Source organism: Nerophis lumbriciformis, linkage group LG05, assembly GCF_033978685.3.
Source record: "Nerophis lumbriciformis linkage group LG05, RoL_Nlum_v2.1, whole genome shotgun sequence".
NCBI lineage: Eukaryota > Metazoa > Chordata > Actinopteri > Syngnathiformes > Syngnathidae > Nerophis > Nerophis lumbriciformis.
The window spans coordinates 45991979-46012621 of NC_084552.2; the positions used below are offsets into that span (position 1 = coordinate 45991979).

The 20643-nt window shown below is 42.8% G+C and overlaps 3 protein-coding genes across 4 annotated transcripts in view; 2 read left to right on the forward strand and 1 right to left on the reverse strand.

The window, feature by feature from the left end:
* The first annotated feature begins 2056 nt into the window (after window positions 1-2056).
* On the forward strand, window positions 2057-14059 carry LOC133605612 (uncharacterized). Its single transcript, XM_061958839.2, has 7 exons — window positions 2057-2344; window positions 4777-7238; window positions 7610-8176; window positions 8529-8587; window positions 8660-8709; window positions 8788-9102; window positions 12168-14059. Exons 2-7 carry the CDS (start codon window positions 4917-4919, stop codon window positions 12182-12184), a joined length of 3330 nt encoding a protein of 1109 aa, XP_061814823.2. The 5' UTR covers window positions 2057-2344; window positions 4777-4916; the 3' UTR covers window positions 12185-14059.
* Window positions 14060-15785: 1726 nt separating this feature from the next.
* Window positions 15786-19251, reverse strand: ecsit (ECSIT signaling integrator). Its single transcript, XM_061960013.2, has 8 exons — window positions 19158-19251; window positions 18777-18941; window positions 18303-18702; window positions 18000-18223; window positions 17876-17927; window positions 17658-17806; window positions 17491-17596; window positions 15786-17424 (listed from the first exon to the last, which is right to left on the reverse strand). The coding sequence occupies exons 2-8, from the start codon at window positions 18909-18911 to the stop codon at window positions 17153-17155; spliced, it is 1338 nt and encodes a 445-aa protein (XP_061815997.2). The 5' UTR covers window positions 18912-18941; window positions 19158-19251; the 3' UTR covers window positions 15786-17152.
* Window positions 18851-20643, forward strand: part of eml3 (EMAP like 3) — a 40293-nt gene continuing 38500 nt past the window's right edge. The window contains exons 1-2 of one of the 2 annotated variants that reach the window (XM_061960006.2): window positions 18851-18961; window positions 19746-19915. In XM_061960006.2, coding sequence (XP_061815990.2) covers window positions 19891-19915 — 25 coding nt within the window. In that variant the 5' untranslated portion in view covers window positions 18851-18961; window positions 19746-19890. The remainder of the gene's footprint in view (window positions 18962-19745; window positions 19916-20643) is intronic. The other variant, XM_061960008.2, reaches the window with a different exon arrangement.

The following is a 20643-nucleotide window of genomic DNA, read 5'->3' on the forward strand; positions in this document are numbered from 1 at the left end:
CAAAATACCATCATTGATGTCACCACATGACCATTGCTGGAGAAATACTATACAGGAACACATTTACGCACTACTGGGTATTGTACAAAACGGGTTATTTTCTGCCGCTTTTAAAAATAAATAAATAATAATGGGTTGTACTTGTATAGCGCTTTTCTACCTTCAAGGTACTCAAAGCGCTTTGACACTACTTCCACATTTACCCATTCACACACACATTCACACACTGATGGAGGGAGCTGCCATGCAAGGCGCTAACCAGCAGCCATCAGGAGCAAGGGTGAAGTGTCTTGCTCAAGACACAACGGACATGACGAGGTTGGTACTAGGTGGGGATTGAACCAGGGACCCTCGGGTCGCGCACGGCCATTCTTCCACTGCGCCACGCCGTCCCAAAATCAGTAAACCCGCATCAGCAATTAAGACATATCTTATGTGGTACTTTCAAAATTTAAATTTCAAAAAACATTTTAAACGTGAAAAAATAAATAAATAAAATATCTGAACTATTATTTTCATAGCTGAGCTAGCTTCCAGGGGTTGGCCGACATCATCTCACAAGATATAGTTTCTCTTTAAATATCCTTCTTGAAAATGGCCTTGCAAATATATGTGTTGTCTTGTCTAATCATAAAAGATGCAGATGAGGCGTGTTGGCTGAGTTCTTAATGTTTACTCCACAGCGTGCTCATCAAAAACGCCCCGCTGCCGGCATGGCTACTTCAACATAAACGGGGCTACTGCGCATTCTCTTCACTACTGTGGCATGCTGGGTAATGGAGTTCTTATGTTACCTGGCTCATAATATCACCATATATATCTGCCTTAGGCCATCTAGAAGGCCTTACTGACAAAAACGCGTGATCTGATTGGTTATCGCAACTGTCTATCACTGTATGTCCCCGTACACTTACAGAGCACTGACGCCCGCATTGTTGATTCTGAAGGCCCCGGGCAGATTTGGTACAGCATGGCAACATAAGCTAGCTGAATTCTGATTAGATAAAAACTCAATGAACTAAAAACAACAGTGCTGGAAGGAGCATAATATGACATTAAGAGAATATGAATACTTTTCAGAATCAGAATCAGAATCAGAATCAGCTTTATTGTCATTACGCAAGGTAACGAGATTGAGGCCATTCCATACAGTGCGATGTGTGCATGCTAGAAAAACAATGTGCAAATATATAAAAATTTAAAAAATGTAGAAGTGCAATGAATATGGTGTGAAATGAATATATACATGAAAAAACAAAACAAAAACAGGGTGGTTGGTGGAATGGGTTATTGCACCGAAGAGAAGGCAGTTATGAGGGACAATGGGGCAGTCCGTTCAGGATGGTTATGGCCCTGGGGAAGAAGCTGTTCTTTAGCCTGTTTGTTTTGGTTTTAGATCCATCCATCCATCCATCCATTTTCTACCGCTTGTCCCTTTTGGGGTGACGGGGGGTGCTGGAGCACCCTGGACAAGTCGCCACCTCATCCCAGGGCCAACACAGATAGACAGACAACATTCACACTCACATTCACACACTAGGGCCAATTCAGTTTTGCCAATCAACTTATCCCCATGTGCATGTTTTTGGAGGTGGGAGGAAGCCGAAGTACCCGGAGGGAACCCACGCAGTCACGGGGAGAACATGCAAACGCCACATAGAAAGATCCCCAGCCCAGGATTGAACCCAGGACTACTCAGGACCTTCGTATTGTGAGGCACATGCACTAACCCCTGTTCCACCGTGCTGCCAATACTTTTAGATAGTAAGGGAAAATAAATTAAATATTACTTTTATCTTTAATTATGATCATGATTTCTGGTTATGTTAGGCCAGCAGAGAAGCCCTATCTGGCCTTGACGGCACGCCACAGCGTTGTTGACATATGTTTTTTTTTGCAGTGCATGTCAAATATAGGTCAGCTGGTGAGTCAGTCAGTCAGTCAATCAATGGCACTTTGTCCTGCTCTTCCAAGTTGGACAATCAAATCATGCATTACTCAATGTCCTTCTTACGTATTTTGTGTGTCTAGAATGCATCCTGGGTGTGTATGTAGGCCTTTGGTGCAGGGACATTTGTCCTATCAATTAGATAATGGACATTTGTTATGATAGCATTGTGAAGAATGGCGGCCACACACACACACGCACACGCACACACACACGCACTGAGGTCCAACATCCTGGTACTTGTGTGCGTTGTCAAGGGAGCCCGAGCACGGTTGGCTGGCGGAAGCGAGCTGCAGTGTGTCCTGCCTGATCTGTCCTCGCGCCACAAAACAAGAAAAAACCTTCCCCTAAACCTAGCCGCCCTGGGGACAAAGTTAGATGTAACCCAAAGAAAAGGTAAATGACCGTGCATGCTTTAATTGCTTTCGCGGGTTCTTTTTCGCTGGTAGGCGCAGGCAGACGGCGAGGACAAGAGGAGGAAGATGTCCATTGAGAGACATAGCTTGTAGCCTGCTCCAATGGCGCACTCGGGTCTTCTTTACGCTAGTGTGTATTTAAACGTGCCAGAGTCCTCTGCCGACTTCGTTTTGAACCAACCAAGAAAACGTTCGATTAATGGTAAATATTTGTCGTCAACGGGCAGAAATGTAGAGTGATTAAAAAAAAAGGACACGTTTAAAGGGGCAGTGTACCCTGACTCCTTTGTACTTCCGGCTTCTTTTACGTTGAACAAGACGTGTAGGTGAAAAAATACAACTGTTAGCCATTTTTAATAGTCTCAGTGTGTACATCATGTATCATCTCAAACCTTACATAAAGTGGACAAACATGTGATATTTCTTGTTTTATGAGAAAGTATGTTTGTATTTATTACTGTGAGATTCATTCAGATTTTTAGAGAATACAGAGGATGTCACAGTCATGGCAACTTTATTTATAGAGCACAATTCGTACACAATGCAATTAAAGTGATATGCATAAAGTTACAAGAAGGCAAAAATAAAAATATAAAATAATCATAAGTTAAATTTAAAATCAGAAAATAAAATAATCATAAAAATAGTCGTGAGATTGACAGGCGGATCGGTGCGGCGTCTTCAGTAATGCGGACGCTATATCGATCCGTTGTGGCGAAGAAGGAGCTGAGCCGGAAGGCAAGGCTCTCAATTTACCGGTCGATCTACGTTCCCATCCTCACCTATTGTCATGAGCTTTGGGTTATGATCGAAATGAGTTTCGGGGCCCTCCCTTAGAGGTAGGGTGAGAAGCTCTGCCATCCGGGAGGAGCTCAAAGTAAAGCCACTGCTCCTCCACATCGAGAGGAGCCAGATGAGGTGGTTCGGGCATCTGGCCAGGATCCCACCCGAACGCCTCCCAAGGGAGGTGTTTATGGTATGTCCGACCGGTAGGAGGCCACGGGGAAGACCCAGGACACGTTGGGAAGACTATGTCTCCCGGCTGGCCTGGGAACGCCTCGGGATCGCAGAGCTGGACGAAGTGGCTGGGGAGAGGGAAGTCTGGGCTTCCCTGCTTAGGCTGCTGCCCTCGCGGAAGAAGATGGATGGATGGATAAAAATAGTCATAATTAGAATTAAAATCAATCATATAGTGTAGCTAAAATACTTTCAGTTGTCATTTGTACAATTAAATACAAGTGTTTTCTGCCTGGATTTGAACATTGCCAACGTTGAGGCCCATCTTACATCTTCTGGAAGACTATTCCAGATATTAAGAGCATGAAACTGAAACACAGTCTCACCATGTTTCGACCTGACTCTAAGCACCAGTGGGGAACCACTCCCTGAAGTTCTCAGACCTCGAGAGATGGTTCAAGCATCAAGGTTTGTGGCCAATCTGTGGCCACAATACTGAACAGCATTTAGTGGCCAATACTACTGTAGTGTTGACATTTGTAGCTCATTTAGCCATTGTTATGGTTGAAAATGCCTACTTTAGGCTAATAATCTGCAATAGAGTGAAACAGCAAACTTCGACGCTCGATGGGGTGGGGCGACTGTATAATCTTTACAGGTGTGATCCACAAATGGACTAATACATGTCCTGGTTTGATTTAAAATTGATATCTAAACAGTCCTCTACATCATGCTGTTTGCATTTTGACATCACAAAACAAAGACGACACCAAACAATTGATCAACAGCTATTGCAAGGCTTTAGACACGATGTCCCCGTATTTAGAGAATTCAAATTATGTTCACCTGGAAAAGTTATTGTCCATGAATATCCCTTGCATTTTTTTTAGTAGTGTATATTAGTAAGGACTTCCAAAAATAACAATGTCACTCGTGATTCCTCACAAAAAATATTGCATCAATTATGTATTGATCTTATTTTGACCTTACATGCTTCTTTACCTTAACAGCGGATGGTTACCCTAAAGGCAGCGCTGGTCGTTATACGGTCAGTGATGAGGTCAATGCATATGTCAGTTTAAAGATGAGTGAGTAGACCCCGACTGGTGTGCTCGCTGGCAAATTTCACTTAAAAACTGTTACCAAGTTTTCAGCAAATAAATGACATTCATTCAAGTAAACACCTGTATAACATTCTGACAATAACATTGCATTTGTGTCCAAATATTGGGCTCTTTTGTAGATTTTATTTAAATAATGCACGTGAGTAATAAACTGTGATTATTCATGATTAATCCAAATTCTAAAATGTGATTAATCTGATTTAAAAGGATCATTTGACAACACTAATATTTATTGTTGTTCACAGGGAAACTAAGGGGAGATTCATATAGTAATTGTTCTATTCTCACTGAACATAATGCCTAATGTTTGATCTGCTTCCTCTTCCTTCAGAACACCTGATTCCCAATGTGATGCTGTCCCCAGTATGACATCATGAAGAAGACCAAGTTGTGTCATTGAGGAATGAATGAATGGATCCATGTGACCAGCCATTTTGATGAGATCTGACGGGCGTCCAAGCTGGCAACAGCATGCCATGCATCAAACGGAAAGGTGGATCTGCATCTCAGCGGTACAGACCTGCCTCCGATTACGACGATGCCACTTTGGCACGCAGAAGGGAATACTGGCGAACCCAGAAGCGACAACAGAGAGCCCGGCTTTCGGGGCAGAGAGAGAAACCAGTGCAGGAGAGTTTGGTTAAAGTTTCCCGTCTGAGTGCTCCCGTGGGGGGGAATTCTACTTCATCTGTGTCTCAGAGGTCCAAAACCACTGAGAGGGTTGTGACCAGGTTGACCAATGGCAGCAAAGCTAAAAACACACCGCAACTCAGATCACACCAGACGACACACATTACGTTATGCTCTCAGAAACCTTCACCTCCTGATGTGCCCTCTCCGTGTGACCTTGCACTTATCAAAACTGAAGACACAGCACCTCAAAGGAGAAGTAACAATGCCAACTCTCTCTCTATACTCCAGTCTGAGGAGGAGAGGGCGGCACGACGCAGAGAGCACTGGCGGATGAAAAAACGAGAGCAGCGAGCCAAGATGGCCGCAAAGCTCGCCAAAGCTAGGGAGTGGACGCAGAACAGAAATGTCACATCTAAGAGAACTGAAGCTGCTCATCCTCTTGCAAAGGTGAAAACACAAACGTCCTATAGGAATACAGCCTCCAAAATGGGGATTCCTGATGGGAACTCGGGGAGGAAGTCTCCAAATCTTGTACTGTCTTCTGTCCCTCGAGGGATTCCCAGATGCAGAACACCTCGGCAGAGATTTATAGAAGCTCAAAGACATCTAAAACTTAAATCATTATGTCTGACATCAACTTTTAACATGAGACACGTTCTTAGAATAGACTCCTGCGACACACCGGAGCAGATCATTGCAAAACAAAGGGAGTACTGGCGGGTTAAAAAGAGAGAACAGCGCGCAAAGATGACCATGGAGGCCAAGGCCAGACTCAAGGAGAAAGACACCCTGATGCGACGTGTCCGACGCTACCAGAACATCCTGGAGGACATGAGGAGGGCCCGAGCACTGGCCCAGTCGTCAGGAAGCAGCCTGCGCCAAGCGTCTGAAATCATCGGGGGTTTCATCAAAGAAGATGGGACGGTGTCTGATAACGTTCCTCAGTTTGTTCCCCTATATCAAAACACATCTAAAAGTGGTGAAAGGCTTCACACTCCAAATCCTGTTGATGCTCAGTGGAGACCTCTTTGTGTCAAGCAGCACCTCCCTCAGGTGAACGTGTCCCTTGCTAGAGTGGCCACTAAAAGCACAAACACATCAGCCATTCCAAGTGCCAACAGCCATCTCACTCTTACTCGTCCTCAAACACAGCAGAATTCCCTTCTTGGGACTCTGCCCCAGGGTGGTTGTGTCATGAGAATGGCCGTGTCAAATAGCGTGCTCGCCTTGGATCCAGTATTAACGGAGGAGAATAGGATGGCCAAAAAGCGGGAGTACTGGAGGGTGAAAAAGCGGCAACAGCGGGCTGCGCGGGCTGCCCGACTGAGGCAAAGTGTCTCTGAGGCGAGACATGCAGCAACACTGCAGAGGAGGAAAGCCATGAGACAAGAAGCAGCAACAACCACTGTGGCACCAAGCAGGCCTCCAGTGGAGCGTCCAGGAAACCAAGCGCCTATTTTTAACGACAGCCAGCCTGTCACGCCACTTTTAAATGCCATCAAACAGGAGCCCACACCAGCAGCTGACCTAAGTCATGTCCCTCAAGCAGCCATATGTCCAGACCTCAAACCTCCAGCCTCCCCATCACCTCCAGTGCCCCAGCCTGAGCCAGACCCAGCTGTGGCTGCAGACAGCCAGGCTACCACTCTGCTAGCTGTGGCCTCCATGAAGAGACTGCTGGAGGAGTCACTAAGCACCGTCCACAGTGAGTGTAAAAACGAAGAACCCCACATTAAGGCTGAGATTAAAGAAGAGGCTTTAGGGCCTAATCAAAGTCCTGTGGCTCCCATCGTTGCTGACCTGACACTGGAGGTCAAAACGCAGCCCCTCTTCAAGGACGACCAAACATCTCCTCTTTCTACCTCAGACATGGTCCTCCTGCAGCCCACATGTAAGCGCTCACCCCAAAGCACTCCTCTGGTCAATCGGGCAGACACCCCCAGGCTTCGTCCCACCAGGGCAGTATCCAATCAAAACTACCGCTCTACAGAGCCACCCAAGCTCCATCACCTCTGCCAGCACAGTAGACAAAACCAAATCATCGGTGGTTGTCGGCAGGCATTGGACAGAGTGGAGCAGAGCGCCATGAGCAGTCTGCAGCAGAAGAGGGAGTACTGGAAGCTCATGAAGAGGCAGCAGAGGGCTCGTTTGAAAAACCAGGTGACCGTTTGTTTTATGATTTCCTAAAAATCGTCATGTCTAGAGCGCTTTGTGTAAAAATTTAACAGAGACTGTAAACGTCTCTCTGGGATTCGACACTGCAGCAGCAAAAATAGTACCAAGTTGGGGCGCAGGGGAGCGTTTGAAACTGAGTAGATCTTATCACTCGCCAACACCAAGGTAAAAGTCTTAGGAAATGTCTGGTAATCAATAAGTCTTGTGGTTCTTCTGATTGATCCCCAAATCTTAGGTCTTTTGCTTCCAACTTCTATGTTCTTGTATGGGTTTAGTGTGGAAGAACTTGAGATGTCCCAGTACTTGTGTGAATCTCCATGTTGCAGGAAGTCATCATTTTGTGTTTTGCCTTTCAGGGCCCAGCTCTTGCCATCAAATCCATCAAAGTTGTGAAGTCCCCTGCAAAACTTCTCCCCAAAGCCTCCATCCCTTCCTTTTCTACAGGGAGAAAAATTCCCGTTCGACTGGTTCTCGGGTCCTTGTCTTGTAGTGCCGAGCAGTCAGTGGACACAATCAAAGTAAAGCCCACCGTCACCAGTGAGCCATGTGATGTGAACGAGCCATACACAACGTCAGCTTCACTTAAGTGGATATCCAGAAGCAATGATTTCCTCCCGACCCTAAAGCCCCCGGAAAATCCTCTTTCCAGCATTAATCTGCACCCTATCGAACCCCCTGGCCCTTCCACAAACACCACTCTGCGTCCGATTAAAATCACCCAGAGCACAAAACATTTCCAAGCACTAGGACTTTTAAGTACTGTGGGTCCTCCGAAGCCTCTTCCTAGGGAGTCCAAGGAGGACTTTCAGAAGAGGAAGAGGGAGTACTGGAGGATCAAAAAGAAGGAGCAAAGAGCCAGGAAGGCTGTTGGGGATCAGGGGATGGCTCCCAGGACAGCTTCCAACTGCAAACCCATCCTGCAGGTACAACCTATTGACAATAAATATTTCTTCATTAAAAAAAAAAAAATATTTACAGAGATGTTCAGGGCTGCTGAAGTAGGTCAGCCGGGGCCACCGTGGCAACGTCACACACTAATCTCGTTGTCAAAAAGCTGCTATTGCAAGTTGAAATGACGATATGTTAAAATTCAGGCCCAATTTGTCATCTTCACATTGAAATATCTTTTTAAAAAGTCTATTTGACTGTGTTATTGGGATTGTATTCCCTTTGAGTAGTTGGCCAACATTGATTCTAGCCTGATAAAGGCAAACTTTAAGCTTATTTAACGTAACTGTTTCACATACAATGCACTTTGTGTTGTTATCACATCAGGATTCCAATCAGTGGTTGACCTCCGATCCTTTAAGTGAAGAGTCAGAACATCTCATCAGGTACTTTATTTTGCTGGTCTTGGTATTTTGTGTGTTATAGTTGCCACATCAAATGTTTTTGTTTTGTTGCAGCAATTCAATGCAGACTGAGGCCTACTCAGATTACACAGTGCCACTTAAAAGTGAAGTATTGACACAATTTAAATCAAAAGAGACGGAATTGTCAGTAAAAGCTAATTTTGTCTGTCTGGCTTGCTCAGGCGAGCTTTTGTTTGCCAACGACGAGCACCATCCCGGCAGTGAGGAGGGTTTCATATCAGAGCCCACGTGGAGGAACATCTACCTCATGGACTACGACCCCCTCAACCAGCTGCTGGTCTGCATGGTGTGCGGTAACCTTCAGTACTCCCACAGCCTGGAGGGGGTCCGGGCACATATCGAGGAGGCACACCCGCACACACTCACCCTGGAGCCCACCGAGCGACGATGCATCTTGGAGGCCTGGGATGAGCAGGTGTCCCAACGGGAGCGCTTTTTCACCAGCCAGCTTCAGCAGCATGGAGCTACTCTGCAGGGTAAGATGCCATCCTCATGCCTTAATACACTTTATACCTTGAATGTGTTGTAGTTCTGTAGTTGCCATGGTGACTCTTTTCTCTGCCTTTCACTATGGGTCGCTGATAGAGACAGACAGGGGCGCCAAAAAGGGGGGGTAAAGGAGACGGATTCTAGGGGCCCATGATGGAGGGGGGCCCAGAGAGGCCCCTAATGATGATGAAATTATAATACAGAAAAAATAATGACACTGTGTTGGGGGCCCTGTAAAGATTATTTTCATGGGGCCCAAATTCCCTAGCGGCGCCCCTGGAGACAGATAACAATGCTATACTATTTGTAGTAAATAACTAGTACTATTCAGAACTATTAGGTGAAATTTGATCATTTTAACACAGACAGACCAGCCCGGACACCTCATGTCGTAGTGGCATCAGTATTTTGCTTTGTCAAGAGGTGACTAATTCCAATAGTGCAAGCAATATACAATGAGTTCTGCACACTGGGCGTATCGATGTCTGTACCGATAGTGTCGATACCAAGGTGGGTATTGGTATCGGATCGATACTAGCCAAATTGATTGATACTTTTGTTGCCGTTTCTCATCTGTCTGTCCAACAAATTACTAGACTTTCCACAGAGTTTATGCGAACGTAGCATCTTTCCTAGGTTGTAAGTGCAAACAGCGCTATGTCTGCTCCTCACTCAGGCACACTTTGCTTCTCCCCATCTCTTCTCCATTGACTACTGACTTTATTTGTCACAAATAAATGCATGCAATTTAAGTTATTTTTGTCGCTCTAACATTTTTGTATTTACATTTTCTTATGGTGTTGCGCTTTTGTTATTTTACGTTATCTGTGTTGGCCTTGCGATGAGGTGGCGACTTGTTCAGGGTGTACCCTGCTTTCCGCACGAGTGCAGCAGCGAAAGGCTCCAACTCCCCCCTGCGGCTCCGAGAGGGACACGCCGATAAAAATGGATGGATGTTAACTCCCTCGCGAGCGATGGGTGGGAGACCCCTGCTATAAAAACTTTTTTTTTTTACCTGTGTTACATTGACATCATGACATGTGGTTAAATGTATAGAGGGGGAAATTAGTATTTGACCCTGTTTATTCCGCAGTTTTGTTCCCTTAAAAAAAGATATAAACAATCCAGATTTTTGTGGTGGTTTTTAAGGCTGCAGTTATCGATTATTTTTGTAATCGATAGGGATGTCCGATAATGGCTTTTTGCCGATATTCTGATATTGTCCAACTCTTTAATTACCGATACTGATATCAACCGATATATACAGTCGTGGAATTAACACATTATTATGCCTAATTTGGGCAACCAGGTATGGTGAAGATAAGGTACTTTAAAAAAAAATAATAATAAGATAAATAAATTAAAAACATTTTCTTGAATAAAAAAGAAAGTAAAACAATATAAAAATAGTTACATTGAAACTAGTATTTAATGAAAATTAGTAAAATTAACTGTTAAAGGTTAGTACTATTAGTGGACCAGCAGCACCCACAATCATGTGTGCTTACGGATTGTATCCCTTGCAGACTGTATTGATATATATTGACATATAATGTAGGAGCCAGAATATTAATAACAGAAAGAAACAACCCTTGTGTGTGTGAGTGTAAATGGGGGAGGAAGGTCTTTTGGGTTGGTACACCAATTGTAAGTGTATATTGTGTTTTTTATGTTGATTTAATTTAAAAAAAAAAAACCCCAAAAAACGATACCGATGATAAAAAAACCCCGATACCGGTAATTTCCGATATTACATTTTAACGCATTTATCGGCCGATAATATATCGACAGGCCGATATTATCGGACATCTCTAGTAATCAAGTAATCTATTGATTAGTTTGTTTGATTAATCAAGTAATCGGGTAAAACACACTTTGTAGCTTCAATGTGTATTTTGGGGGGAAAAGATTAAAATAAAGATTTTTCTGCTGCCACATTCTTCCTTCTTTTAACATGTGTGCATTAATTTAAAAAAAAAAAAAGTATTAGCTGTTAGTTGCCACACAGATCACAGCGCACACAAACCTCCGCTCTCATGTGCGCTCTATTTTAGTGGCAGTGTGGAATCTATGTCCACATATTTATAGCTCTGGGCACTCACTGCAGTCCAGATTTAATATGCTTTTTATTTTTTACTCTCTTAAAACGATTAATCAAAGCAACAGAATATAATTCAAAGCTTTTTTTCCAAATCAAATCAATCGATTAAGTCGATTAATCGTTGCAGCCCTAGTTTCATTGTAACAGAGAGACAGAATGTCAAAATATAAGGGGGAATAAGTATTTGCTTATGATTTAGTTGTTGGTGTAGAAACCCCTTGTTGACAAGCACAGAGATCAGAAGTTTTTTTTACAGTTGGTCACAGGGTTGCAAAGCTCTGTGGCGATTTTGGTCCAAAAAAAAGCCCAAAGCAGAACGTTTTTCATTTCCATGTTTGACAATTGGGATGCTGTTTTTGGAATGATCTTCTGCATTTGTCTGCCTCCAAAAACGTTAAGTCCGTGTGATGCCCAAGATTTCAATGCTGGTGTCATCATGTGACCGCATCACATTCTCCAAAGCCTTGTTTGATTCATTCAGATGTTGATGATCAACCCATTATTTGAGATGAGCTCCAGCCCCCCAACAATCCAGAGAAGAACAAGTGGTAAAAATAGATGGATGGGATGCACCAATTTTAGTCTATTTCTCAACAAAAGCTTTATGTTGGTCTTTAAATCAATTCCTGTCTTGTGTAGGTCCACAATCTTTTCTTTGAGGTCCTTTGACAGCTCTTTGGTCTTGCCCATGGTGTCGGGAGAGGTTTGAATGGAAAAGTTGCTAATTTGTGTGCTTCACGGACAGACACCACCATTTTTCTTGTTGGTTTGTAAATAATCAAATACCTTTTTCCTTATTCTGTCTCTCTTACAATAAACTTTATAAAGGGTTAAACTTACCAAATCAGCAGGGTATCAAAAATGTATGTTTCCCTTTGTAAATTGCAGCCGAAATTTTTTTATGAAGTATATTTATACTAACATGTGTTTTTCCTCACATTTGTTTTACAGAAACATATGGGAAGTGACGTACGTGCAGGTCCCCCCCACCGCCCCAATCAGAAGAGAGTAACTCTACATAACTCTACCTTGTTTATTTATTGTCTTCATTTGTTTCTTCAACATCGCGTGAAAGTCTGGGGCAGTACATCTGGATTGGCAGATTGGGGTAGTGGTGTCCTCTTTTCAATAAGAGGGACCGTAGGGTGTGTTCCAATTATAGAGGGATCACACTCCTCAGCCACCCGGGGATAGTTTATTCCAGCCGTGAGTCGAGCTTTGGATTCAGGAGGAACAATGCAGTTTTCATCCTTGCCGTGAAACAAAAGGACCATCTTTAAACCCTCGCTAGGGTATTGGAGAGGTCATGGGAGTTTGCTCAACCAGTCGACATGTGTTTTGTGGATTTGGAAAAGGCATTCGATCGTGTCCCTGGCGGTATCCTGTGCGGGGTGCTCCAGGAGTACGGGGTCCACAGTCCGTTGCTACAGGTCATTCGGTCATGTCAGACGTTGAACTGCGCCAGGGCTGCCATTTGTCACCGGTCCTGTTTGTTATCTTTATGGACAGAATTTCTAGGCGCAGTCATGGTGTGGAGGGTTCCCAGTTTGTTGGACAGAGGATCGCATCTCTGCTTTTTGCAGATGATGTGGTCCTGTTTGCTTCATCAGGCTGGGACCTTCAGCATTCACTGGGGCGGTTTGCAGCCGAGTGTGAAGCTGCTGACTTGAGGATCAGTACCTCCAAATCTGAGGCCATGGTTCTTAGTCGCAAAAGGGTGGACTGCACCCCCCCTCGGGTTGGGAGTGAAGTTCTGTCTCAAGTTGAGAAGTTTAAGTATCTCGGGGTCCTGTTCACGAGTGAGGAAATAATGGAATGTGAGATTGACAGACGGACCGGTGCAGTTACTGAACCGGTTTGTTGTGGTGAAGAGGGAGCAGAGCCAGAAGGCAAAGCTCTCGATTTACTGGTCAGTCTACGTTCCTACCCTCACCTATGGACACAAGCTTTGGGTAATGACCGAAAGGACAAGGTCGCGAATACAAGCGGCAGAAATGAGTTTCCTCCGCAGGATGTCTGGGACCACCGTCAGAGATAGGGCGAGGAGCTCGGTTATCCGGGAGAGGCTCCGAGTAGAGCCGCTGCTGCTTCACGTCGAGAGGAGCCAGCTGAGGTGGCTCAGGCATCTACTACGGATGCCTCCTGAACGCCTCCTGATGAGGTGTTTGGGGCATATCCAGGTGAGAGGAGGCCTCAGGGCACAGCTGGCGAGAAATTCCTCGGTGTCCCGCGGTAGAACTAGAGGTGGTGGCCGGGGACTGGGAGGTCTGGGCATCTTTGCTTAGACTGCTACCCCCGCGATTTGGACTCGAATGAGCAGCAGAAAATGGATGGATGGATGGATCTTTTGTTTAAAAAAAAATAAAGACAAAACAATGAATTTGAACACCGCCCACACACTTTAATTAGGTTTTCACATGCCATCAAGTGTGCTACGCTTGGAAAATCATGGCATGTATTTGGATGAACCCACCCAATGAGCACAATAACGGATAATTTGTTGTTGAAGAAATGTATATATTATTTTGTGCATCTTTGACAGTACTCTAAGCACTTAATCATTTTTTTAATATCCTGTCATGTTTTGTAAGACATCTGAATCTGTGTTGACAGAGAAGGGCAAAAAGAAGCATACAGTGGTACCTCGAATTGTACGAAAATCTAATAGTTATCCCGTTAGAAATAATGCAAATCAAATTGATCCATTCCAAAAAATATTAACCCAAAACAAATTTGATAGAGAATAACAATGTGAAATAGATACTGTATAAATGACAAGGCTATATGAATATCATCACTTTTTCAAGAGAGGGGACAGAAGAGCCGTGTGTGTGTGTGTGTGTGTGTGTATATATGTATGTGTATATGTACAGTAAAGGCCAAAAGTTTGGACACCTCATTCATGCGTTTTCTTTATTTTCATGACTATTTACATTGTAGATTGTCACTGAAGGCATCAACACTATGAATGAACACATGTGGAGTTATGTACTTAACAAAAAAAGGTGAAATAACTGAAAACATGTTTTATATTCTAGTTTCTTCAAAATAGCCACCCTTTGCTCTGATTACTTTTTCGCACACTCTTGGCATTCTCTCGATGAACTTCAAGAGGTAGTCACCTGAAATGGTTTTCACTTCACAGGTGTGCTTGAAGCTCATCGAGAGAGTGCCAAGAGTGTGCAAAGCAGTAATCAGAGAAAACGGTGGCTATTTTGAAGAAACTAGAATATAAAACATGTTTTCAGTTATTTCACCTTTTTTGTTAAGTACATAACTCCACATGTTCATTCATTTTGATGCCTTCAGTGACAATCTACAACGTAAATAGTAATGAAAATAAAGAAAACGCATTGAATGAGGTGTGTCCAAACTTTTGGCCTTTACTGTATATACATACATATATATATATATATATATATATATATATATATATATATATATATATATATATATATACACACACATACATATATATATATATATATACACACATACATATATATATATATATATATATATATATATATATACACACACATACATATATATATATATATATACACACATACATATATATATATATATATATATATATATATATATATATATATATATATATATATATATATATATATATATGTGTGTGTGTGTACAAATGTATATGTATGCATCTGTGTGTATGTATATAAGTATACGTATATAATTTGTTTCAGATCCAGGGGTATCCATATCACAGAAAAAACAGCACAATAACATAAGTAAAAGCAATACAAGCAGCAGAATAACAAAATAATTAAAATCAGGAAATACAAAAACCTCCACAATATTCTATGTCAGGGCTGTCAAACTAGTTTTTATTGAGGCCACATCGCAGTTATGGCTGCCCTCGGACGGCCGTTTGTAACTGAATAATATTTTAATATAAATGTATAAGGAGTCGCCTTAATATAATATTACACAATTGCCTACGCATTTTTATAAAATTTTTATGTACACTGCAAAAAAAAATAAAAAATCGGTAAAAAACTGGCACCTTCGTTGCCAGAATTTTACCGTAAAATGTTCGGTGTTACAGTAAATTTCTGGCAACAGTTTTTTACTGTACAATCTATTGTCTTTATTATGGTATACAATTTGATGGTTAATATAAATCAAGTAGATATTTGAGTAACTAATTTCTTTATAAATTTGGTGGAATGTATAATATATTTGTTGCATTATTACATTTTAAATTAAAAAAGTTATGCAACTGCCTGCAGTACATGTATTTTTCTGTCAAAAAGGAAAGAATGAATACATTTAGTTTAAAAAAAATGAAGTACGTTATGGATGCACATTTTTTCCAGGTTTTTGCGAACCACATACAATGATATAGCTTTGGGTTTGACACCTGTGTTTTATGTCCAGCATACAGGCATGGTTCCACAGTCCGGATGTAAATCTGACAAAACTTTGAATAGGGTTCGTCAGACCATTTAATACATTTTCATACTCAGCTGTTATACACATGAGATTACATAAAGTTGCAGAACAGGTCGGGACCCCAACACTGATATTTGGCATGAACCTATACATGAGATTACATAAAGTTGCAGAACAGGTCGGGACCCCAACACTGATATTTGGCTTGGACTGGAGCTCCTTGAGGCTCTCAGCAGCAGCCTTATGCTGTCATTGTAAGCCACTATGAGCTTTCTAACACTGGCTTGTTTACACCGACACCACAGGTGGGCAATACGCTTTAAAAAGTGTGATCTTCAAGGAAACTGACCACATGCTGAACCTACGACACAGCATGTTTGCTTGACCTTATACAGTATGTTTCATTCTAGTGTAGTCCTTTACAAAGTTAACTTTAAAGAGGTTAGATGTGTAAACTTGCCCACTTGAACTTTACTGTATATGTCAGCAGCAGCCTGGCTTCCTTTTTTGTAGTGTCCTCTGTTAATATTTTCCCTCTGAAACCTCTTAACTAGGAACCTTTACATGACAATCCTATAGTAACAGATGATACATTTAGTACTTCTGAGTTCTTTCTCGAATTCAATAGTGTTTCTCACCTTTATCAAAGTGCTGTCACGTGTAACATTTTTCGGCCCAGTAGTGGGGTATTTTGCAGCCGCACTCAATAAGAAAAGCACAGACTGAAAGGGTATTTGCCTAAAACTGAGAAATACGTAGTGCGCTCGAAGGACCCATCCACACAAGGAACACAGTGCTTAATAGGAAGAAATGAGAGACACGGAATTGTTCATCGGTCTGTGTGCGTTCTATGAACAAATTAACAACCCACAAACACACAATAAAGATGATTAAAAGATTACCGGGCTGCCATCTGTCTATAGTGTGCCAACTGTAAAAACTATCGATTCTTCGGAGTCGTAACTGCGTGGGGATTCTGAATGGCAGACTAGTTTGTAAAGTTCGGTGTTATAACAGGCATTATATGAAAATAGACATTTTTAGCAATCATTTTTGTCAAGCGGAGTACACAAAAACCGAGGTACCACTGTATTTGTATGCATCCAATACACAATAATAACTACAATTAATAGGCCCTGGTTAGGTATGTGACAGTTGTAAATACAAAGATACTGTATTTGAGATGCCAAATGTCCACATTTTTCAGTAACCTTTATTTATTATTTATTGCATCATTGGCTTTGCTGGAGATAATTCCTTCTTGTCAATGGCTGCAAGGGATCCTCTCCAAGTGTCTTGTTTACCAGTTCAAAGGGAATGTTTTCAAATGCCTTTCAAGAAATAAAATATTTTCTACTTTCTGTAAGGTCTGATTTTGCTAGGTTAGGAAACAAAGACAAATGTGACTCGTCCTTGTTGTGAATTTATTTGTTGTTTCTGCATTTTGTCCATATAACTTATTGAGAGTCATTCAGAGCCAGCTCCTCCTACTTCATGATGGGATGTCTTCCTCACCTCGTCATCCCACTACTACTTTTCAGCTCCTCTTCTTCCTCTTCTAGGGTGGACTTGTCCCTTTGGGTTTCCGGACCATTGCCGTGATGTTGGTCCGTGTCTTTCTGGGCTCCGGCCTGGAGCTCTGTGGGGCCGGATTCCAGGCGAAAAAGGGTCGGGATGTGACCCAGGATAGGGTTGGTCTCCTGGAGGCCGGAGATCCACTGGTTGAGGGTGGCCTGGTCTCGCTGGCTGGTCATACACATGGCAAACACAGGCCCTTCATCCACTGTGGGTACAAACACACGCTAGAGGATACACTTTTATAGCTGCTGACAAAATGTGAACATCTCACGGTCTTCTACGTCAAACGTCTCTAAGTCTCCCAAGTCACGGTCATAGCTGAGGTCGAGCTGCAGAGGGTAGCCGAAGGAGCGCTCTGGATCATAGGGTTCCTCCACCTGGAGAAACACTGAAGAGTCAGCCGAGCTGAGAAAAGCTTTGACCCATAGTTTGTGTCACCTTCTCCTCGGGCGGCGTGGGGTCAGCTCGGAGAATGTAATAGTGGACACACGTTTTCCTCAGCCACAGCCGGAAGGGTCCCTCCACAAACACTGGCTTGCTGGGGTTATGTTTGGCTAGGAGCTCCATCTGGTTGGGACTCTGGATGCCTGATGAAGCACAACAAACTGTCAACATGCATGACAGTGAGTAATGGAAAGAAAGAAGTGTGCACATACCTACTATAAGTGGAAGAGTGGTCTGATTCCCACTCTCTGTGACGATGGGCATCTGGTGAGGACAACAATTATATCCCTCCTATAAAAAAAGGCTTCTACATATGTTGTAGCTTTAACTACTCACCTGATAAACAGTGACAGCAGCATCCAGGTCATTGGCGATGCGCTTGAGGCTGAAGCGAGCCAGATCCACTGAGTCTTCGGGCAGCTGATGTGGGATGGGGAAGGGGTTGGCGTGTTTGAATCTAGGGAACCAGTACATTATGCGCTGGTATTTCCTCACAGGATGACCCTTCTCTCCAAATATCTGCACCAGCAGCACCTTAGTTTCCATGTTCGGTGTGATTCCTGTAAAAAAAAAAAAGAAAAAATGAATTCCAGCTCTGGAAAATATAATGTTTGAGAACTTTCTTTGTTGGACACACACCATAGTTCTCCATCTGTTCTAGTATCTGCACCGCACACTCCTGCTGTCGGGGGTAGTGGTTGAACATGCGCTGGATGAAGTTTGTGGGCACAAACACCTCCTTGGGAAAAACATCCAGGAGCTTGTTGTAGACGGCCAAGTCTTTCTCCACGCCAAACTCGGGCATCCTCTTAAGAGCAGCGTAGATAAACTCCACGTGACCCCGCCGTCTCACGTCGGCCTTGTTGAAGAATTCCACCACCTTGGTGAAGGAGGCCTTGCTTTTGATATCCGGGGCCAGCTGCTCAAAGAGGTCCGGAAGGACCACAGATTGGTTCTCGCTCTCGCCCTTACTGACGAATTCTGCCGGCACTCGCCGACCTTTAGAGCACAGAGGGCTGCAGTGGAAACGCCTCAGCATCTAGCATGATAATGTAAGAACTTTACATCTACATCCATGGAATTGATCTCAAGTCTTAAATGTGCAGTGTTTACCTGGTATTGTGTGTTGTGCAGTACATGAGGATGACCAAATTGGGGCAGAGCCCCATATTGGGCTGCAGAAGAGGCGGACTGGCCCAGCAGCCTAATAAGCCTCTGCAGCTGGACCAGACAGTTTGCACCCTTCATGATGGTGATGTCAATAGAAAAACATCGGAACTACATGGGGAAAACATAAGGTAGTCAACACACTATTTTTTTAATCAGTTTCCCTTTTTTTTTTAATGAACACATTTAGTTGTTAGTAACTATGAATTATGAACACTATAAGTAATACTGATCTGGGAATGGATACTAAATACCGGTTAGGTTAAATAACTAACACAAGTAATATACTATTTTCTCCGTTTACTTCATGTTTCGTAAAATACTCACCCTGTGTTACATGTCTCCTTCAGAGATTAGTCTTCATGGGTGTCACCATGTTGGAAAGTCGACTGATTTCCGGGTTCTACCCTCAAACACGTCCCCTTAACGAAAACAATAGTTCCGTTTTGTTTTTAATTATTGGACAATTTGCGGTAAATAACAGAACTTGAACAATGGACGTAAGTGTGTAAACTGAGTATTTTTTGGTTTGTTGGTAATGAATGTTTCTTGTCAAAACAATGTTACCGTAGTTACAAAAACAATATGAGGCGTAAACCGAGATAATCCTGTATGTCCGTAAAATCAATCTTAATGAACATTTCTACACACTTGACGCGATAACATTTAAGTAAAGTAGACAACAAGCGGTAAATATGTTTTAATATGACCAAAAGTGGTCATCAACGTCAAATACAAAAGTAGCCGCATGGTGGCGACAAAGATCAACCAAAAATAGGCGTAAACTACACACATCAAAAAAGCTAAAACACGAGTGGACTGTGGCTAAATAACAATTCTGCTCTAAAGGTGTGGACACTCGATTAAAGATTTGTCATAACTGTGTAGCTAATCTGACACTTTTAATATTTACAGTGGATTGTTGTGAAGGCTTCACCCCCCCAGAAGGGAGGCGAGCTCTGGACCGCCACTCCCCTCTCTCCCTCTCTCTCTCTGGGCAAGGGAAGCACGCCTCACTCTGGACCACTTTAGTCTCTCTTCATATGTCAAACTTCACCCCATGGAGTCTTCAACCAACAGCCTGGGTGAGTAAAAGTGTGAGAATTCTTTAACTTTGACAAAGCAGCGATTTACAAAACGCTCTCATGGTCGCTGTGATTTGTTTCGGGACCCGAACAAGACCACTATCAACCAGAATAACCAATTCAAATAATCAGAATGGCTCGATTGGGTATCATTTAAAAAATACTAAATATGAACTCAGTCAGTTGTGTATTTATTTGGAGAAAAATGAAACATAGAGTTACGCAGAGCTAAAGAACGACACAAGTTCAGGAAAGTCCCATTTTTAATGAATCAACACTGTTAGCCCACTGTGGTCAAAGTTAATTCAAGTTTACGTGTGCCTTATAAAAGTGCGTAGAAACACTTTTTTTTAAAGAACCGTTTCCTCATCCTGGCTGACAAATGTGTGCTCCCCTTGCTGCTACTGTAGTGTCACTAAAAGCTTGTGTCATGTAAAAGTGCTTGCTGTCAGTCAGTGGACCACTGCGGTCTGCTAAAACACTCAAGGAAGTCTGAGGGATAAAATGTTGTTCATGTTGACTATAACCATGCAGGAAGTAGAGCATTATAAAATGTTTTGCAAGACGTACAATGTTGTCAAACTCAAGGCCCGGGGACCAGATCTGGCCCGCCACGTCATTTCAAGTGGCCCGCCATGTCATTTCATGAGGCTTGCGAAATCCTGAAACTAAGACCATAAAAAGAAATATAAACAGTTTCAGGCTTAGTAGACTTTGTTTGTCTGTTC

Bases quoted from the DNA above. Each gene is read 5' to 3' on its own strand.
- LOC133605612 (XM_061958839.2), top strand. From the start codon at position 4,917: ATGCCATGCATCAAACGGAAAGGTGGATCTGCATCTCAGCGGTACAGA. The intron at 8,177-8,528 runs GTACAACCTATT...TTATCACATCAG, and splicing joins ACTGCAAACCCATCCTGCAG to GATTCCAATCAGTGGTTGAC. The intron at 8,710-8,787 runs GTGAAGTATTGA...TGGCTTGCTCAG, and splicing joins TTACACAGTGCCACTTAAAA to GCGAGCTTTTGTTTGCCAAC.
- ecsit (XM_061960013.2), bottom strand. From the start codon at position 18,911: ATGAAGGGTGCAAACTGTCTGGTCCAGCTGCAGAGGCTTATTAGGCTG. The intron at 18,703-18,776 runs GTAAACACTGCA...TTATCATGCTAG, and splicing joins TGCACAACACACAATACCAG to ATGCTGAGGCGTTTCCACTG. The intron at 17,928-17,999 runs GTGAGTAGTTAA...TGTCCTCACCAG, and splicing joins CTGCTGTCACTGTTTATCAG to ATGCCCATCGTCACAGAGAG.